The 5,674-nt window shown below is 48.9% G+C and overlaps 1 protein-coding gene across 1 annotated transcript in view; it reads right to left on the bottom strand.

The window, feature by feature from the left end:
* Nucleotides 1–5,674, bottom strand: part of WDR91 (WD repeat domain 91) — a 36,685-nt gene that overhangs the window by 11,784 nt on the left and 19,227 nt on the right. The window contains exons 6-8 of the mRNA XM_008585820.1: nucleotides 3,258–3,416; nucleotides 1,449–1,642; nucleotides 538–688 (exon numbers count right to left, since the gene is read on the bottom strand). Of these exons, the coding sequence (XP_008584042.1) occupies nucleotides 538–688; nucleotides 1,449–1,642; nucleotides 3,258–3,416 (504 nt within the window). The remainder of the gene's footprint in view (nucleotides 1–537; nucleotides 689–1,448; nucleotides 1,643–3,257; nucleotides 3,417–5,674) is intronic.

Raw genomic sequence — 5,674 nt, 5'->3', positions numbered from 1 at the left:
AAAAAGAAAAACAGGGTTTGCCCCTTGGACTAAATGGCATGATCCCTGTAAAACAGAATGAAAGAAAAAAACCATAAATCAGTTTTACCTCATTAACTACAATTCCTGTCTCAAACATTAAAGTCCAGAGAAGAAGATCACTGCACTATTCCTGGGGGCAACGTGACCTGTCGCCACCCCACAGGATAGGCAGCTCTCTTGGGAACTGGCATGGGAGGGCTCTGCACAGCAGGGGCACAGCTGAGAATGTGGTTAAATGTGTCGGATGGGGAGGTCAGCAGGTCTCTCGGTGAAGACCACCAGACAGGAAGAAGCCCCCGCCCTCTGACAGGAACATGTACTCCAGGTCCCCAAGCGGCTCATTTCAATTCTTGTTAATCCAGTAGCCTCACTGCTACCCCAAAACAGGAGACTGCTGAGCCAGTCCCGGATAAGGGAGGGATGTGGCTTGGCTGCCTCAGCTAAGCCTGTAGAGAGCCCCAGGAAATCCTTCAACTTACACTGCAAAGCAAGTGCTACAAGCCAAACGTCACTCACCAGTCTGTCCCGCTTGGTGGCCCATTCTAAAGAGAGCAGCGGCGACTTGGAGATGGATGATGCTTTGGTCTGCATGATGGGGTTGAAGGACCATACCTTGATGACCCCATCTACATCTAGGCTGGCCACCCTCCTCCCGGAGCAATCCACCCTGAGATGAAAGAAAAAGGGCCGTCAGCATGCTGGCCTCATCTGTCTTCCTCTTCACTGACACCCAATGATCGCTTTTCTTTTCTGACTTTCCTACTGTACTGAAAAATAATCCCGAAAGGCCTACTCACAAAAGACAGGTGTAGACTATTTCTAGAAATATTCATTCATTCATTCATCCAGAAATGCTTACTAAGCCCTAATCATATGCTGAGCTCTGTGGGAAACACCGGGGACAGGACAGTGGGCAAGACTAGCGGTGCCTGCCCTGGGGCACGTGCAGTCTGTGGAGAGTTAATCTATTTAGATTTCCTGTGTCTAACTCCAGAACAGCTCAAGAGCCCCTGAGAGAGCATCAGGGCCGTCAAAACAAGAAACCCACCTACCCCCTGAACATTACTCTGAGTTTTTTCTTGAAAGGCCATGCTTTTACTGTGTTTAAGTAAAAACTTGTAAGTGGTAAACATTTACCTAAAAGTACCAACATAAAGCAAATTAAGATTGAGTCTTAGGGATTAAAATAAAGGGTAACCTGTTCCTAAAACTCAGAGAAATAGAGAGGGCAGAGAGGCTGAGCAGTTCAATGGCAGTTGCAAGCAAGGTCCCGGAGGGGCAGCTGACTCTGCAGGGGTGGCCATGGCCCTGCAGGGACCATCCCTTCACCTTTCTCCCTCATCCTCCTACTGACTACAGCTCCACCTACACGGCCTGAAAATCCAGGCTTCCCAGCACTTTCTCCACCGGCCCAGGCCCAAACCCACCTGCAGTGCATGATGGACGAGTGGTGTTCTCCGTACTCCTCCTGCCCCAGCACGATAAAGGGCCGCTCGGGGTTGGCCCCGCCGCCTTCTGGGCCTGCTGCGAAAGCCCGTGTCAGCGGCTCCACTGGCTCCATGTGGAACTCTGCGCAGGACTCTGCCTCCGGGCCACCAGCTTCCTGCTTCTTCTCTGCACACTGTGGCCAGCAAAGCGGGGACATGTCAGCTGGGACGCACACTGCAGGTATCTAGGCTGCAGCGCCCTGGAGGCCCTTGGTGGCTGCAGTCTGGAGGAGAGCTCGGAGCTGTGGGGCAGCACTTAGCTCGCCCTGGTGGAGCGGGGCACCTGCTCCCCTGACAGCCCCTTCCCGGAGACTGCTCCACTCATCCACTCACAGGCTCCACTGAGGGCCCCTCCTTGTCACAGCTGATGGGACTCAGGATGCAAACCTGCCTTGACAACAGGCCAGGCATAACAAATGCCAGTTAGTGAGTGCCCACTGTGGGCCAGGAACTGTGCTCAGTGTTACAGGTCCTCTCTCACTTCATCCTCCCCCAAACCATGTGAGATGCTATTATTTATCCCATTTCACAACTGTGGAGACTGATTGGAAGTCACTAAATACCTTGCCCAAGGTCAGAGGGCTGGCAAGGGGTGGAACTTGGATGTGAAGCCAGGTCGGCCAGGGTCAAGCCTGTCCCCCTGGACAAATGAACAAATGAATGAATATTTCTACCCCACCCACCAGCCATCATCTCTGCCGGGAAGTGGGCACCGAGAGAGTGAAAAACTGAGGCAGCTGGCCAGGCATAAAGACGGAGACCCAAGAACAGCTGGACAGTCTGCAGCTGCACTGTCTCTAACTCCCTGTGGTACCAAGTGTCAGCCACCACAATGACTACATGCACATTCAGACATAACCAAGGCCTGGGGCACTGGCAGAGTGCTCTCTGCCACCCCTGGGGTTCCTGATGCTCCTCTAAGCACTCCCTTGGGGAGCAGGAGAGGTTCAACAGCAAAAAACAGGAACCTCAGACCTATGGGGCCATGGCTGGACTCCAGGTCATCTTTAATCCTAAAGTGCCAGAACAGAACAACGTGACATCTGGGCCTTAAGATCTGTTACCACCAAACTAGAATCACTACTGGACTGTTAACTGACATAAATGCCTTTAAAATAAGCAGGTAACCCCAGTTATGAGATGAATGGTCAAGACAGCGACTTGGGCAAGAGAACCAGTAAATCCCTTGGACTTCTACCTTCTGTCCAGACTATCTGGAAACAGAAGCAGCTTATACTGCCAGAAAGAGCAGACCCTGAGCCACATTCCCTAGCGGGGAAGTCTCAAGCACCTAAGGCTCAGCACAGGAAGGGTCTGGGCTACAGAGCCACACTGTGAGCAAGTGGCCCTCAGCGCAGCAATCCAGGCAGCTGGTGTCGGGTGGTGCAGGAGAAAAGGATTTTTCCATCAAGTCAGTCTTGTCACTGTGGGTTAAACCGAGGGAACCAGGTCTCAGAGAGCTGTGACAGGCTGACATGCACTGTTAACCAAAGGGAAGGACTAGCAGGCAAGGGTTCCCAAACCAACTTCCTCCCAGACTCACCTTCTGGGAACACTGCCAGAGGCTTGCCTTTTCTGGCCCCTACTTAGAGAAATGCTGGGCAGGGAAAAGGGACCACAGAAGAGACAAGCAAAATACAAACCAAAGCAACCAAAGAGCAAGCAATTAAACCAACCAGGCCAACCCCCCACAGTGCTCCACAGTGGCCACATGGGCATTCCCAGGGGGTGTTGGGAGCACCCCCATACCTGGGAGGCGGTAGTGGAGAAAAGCTCCTTCCTCTCCTTGCCATGGTCCTGCAGGCGCCGCTGCCGGTGCTGCGACCAACTGGACTCCCCAGTGGCCAACCCGCTGAGGAGGCTCTTCCCATCCTTGGCCCCGGAAGTCGGGTCTTTTCCTTTGGTGGCCTAGAAGAAGCCAGCTGTGAAAAGTCTCTTCCTGGCTGCACAGCTGTGACTAACAGGCCAGAAGGAGGCAGGAGCAAGGGTGTGGCTTCTTTACCCAACTACTCCCAGGTAAGGTCCTCCCTAGCCGGGGTGAGCAGGTAGTTAAGAGGGTGCCAGCTCAGCCAGGTGGGCGAGGTCATAGCAGCCTGTTCTCTACTCCTCCTCCTTAAGAGCTGGATAGGTCACCTGCGCTCATCAGCCTGCAATACCTCTCACCTGGAAAGAGATAGCTAATCTCCTCGATCTAATCAGGGCAATTAACTGTAGTTAAAGCGGGGAGCCCAGCAGTTACTAAGCAATTAACTTTAGTTAAAGCCAAGGCCAGCACTTACTAAGCGATGACTAAGGCAGGCCAGGTCCTGCATTAGGCCTTCTAAACATCTACAAGCAACAACACATTTGGGCAGAAAAAAAAAATTATGCAACAAGCAATCACCTCTCTAAAGGGAAAAAGGAACACAATGCCCACTCTTGTTTTGGGCCAAGTGTAGGAGTAAGCCAGCTAATGTTAAGAAATACTGACGTATTTGAAAATGATTACTAGACAACCAGAAATTCTTAATAAAGATTGTTGGAAACCCAAGGACCTTTGAGTAAGATAAATTGGACGGGAAGAATCTGGTATTTTCTATCTCTCTTCATAAGAGTGATACAATCAACCTAGGTTATAGCAACAGGAAATGAATTCAATAACCGCCCCCGCCCCCCACATAGAGAGAAGTCATTTCCATTCTTCATCTAGAGCCTTTTCACAAGAAGCGGCCACCCCACCGCCTTTCCAGACTGTGTGGCACGGCTTTCCTCTTCTGACCTTATCCCCACAAATTGTGATGGTCAAACTGTTCCCTCACCCCCCTTTTTTCACACTCTTAGCAAAGGACAACAGATGCAACAGCCACGAAGGCTGGAGACCAGCCTCCTTGAAAAAACCATTTGTATGCAAGATCTAAGTGAAGAGAATAAACTCAACCCACGTCTACTTGCTTTTTAGTTCTACTTGTTATTTTTTATGTTAACAGTAAACAATTTAAAATAGGTTCCTCGAAACCCTGCAGCCATGTGAACAGTTAAGAAAGGAATTTTAAAGGACTATTACTTTATCTGGAACCTAGCTATGGCTGACCTATGGGGCATTTGCTATTTTTGGTTTCCTGTCTGAGGTGACCTCAAGTTATATCTACTTATGCTTATAGCAGATGCTGCTTCTTGCATCTCTGAATTCTGTTTATTTTAGAAGCCTCCTCGTCAAGATGAAATAAAACCAACAACAATAACAATAATAGCACCAATATATACAAGGGGACTTCAGAAAGTTTGTGGAAAAATAGAACTAAAGACAAAAATAAAAACAAACTTTATTTTTCAACATAAGCTCCATCAAGTTTAAGACACTTTTGTAAGTGATGATACCAGCCACTTAGTCTATCCCTAAAGAACTGAGGGTCCTGAGAATTTAACCATGTCAATGCAGTCTTTTTACATTATTAACTGAAGAAAAATGGGGGTCCCTTAAAGATTTTTTAAGATTAGGAAACGAAGAGAAGTCAGAAGGCACCAAATCAGGACTGTAAGGTGGATGCCTAATGATTCCCACTGAAACTTGTGCAAAATTGCCCTTGTTAGGAGAGGAATGAGCAGGAGCATTGTCGTGGTAGAGAAGGACTCTCTCATGAACCTTTCCCAAGTGTTTTTCTACTAAAACTGACTTTCTCAAAACACTCTTGCAGTGAGCAGATGTTATGATTCTCCGGCCCTCCAGAAAGTCAACAAGCAAAATGCCTTGAGCATCCCAAAAAACCGCTGCCATGCCCTTTGCTCTTGACCTGTCTGCTTTTGCTTCCCCCTCTTGGTGGCCACGGCTCCACTGTGCTTTGTCTTCAGGATCGTACTGGTAAAGCCATGTTTCAGCTCCACTTACAGTTCTTTGAAGAAATGCTTCAGGATCTTGATCCCACTGGTTTAAAATTTCCATTGACAGCTCTGCTCTTGTCTGCAGCTGATCTGGATGCAACAGTTTTGGCACCCATCGAGCAGAAGGTTTGTTCAGCTGTAATTGTTCGGTCAGAATTGTGTAAGCTGAACCAACTGAGACGTCTGTGTTCCTGTTGTTAATCATCAGTCCTCTTTAATTAGGGCTTGAACAAGATTAATTTTTTTTCCTTGCAAATTGATGTGGATTATCTGCCACTGTGGGCTTCATCTTCTACATCATCTTGTCC

This window comes from Galeopterus variegatus, unplaced genomic scaffold (genome assembly GCF_000696425.1).
Source record: "Galeopterus variegatus unplaced genomic scaffold, G_variegatus-3.0.2 Scaffold3726, whole genome shotgun sequence".
In the NCBI taxonomy this organism is placed as follows: domain Eukaryota; kingdom Metazoa; phylum Chordata; class Mammalia; order Dermoptera; family Cynocephalidae; genus Galeopterus; species Galeopterus variegatus.
The sequence above is the reverse complement of the archived record's forward strand: the minus strand, read 5'-3'. Positions and strand labels throughout refer to the sequence as shown.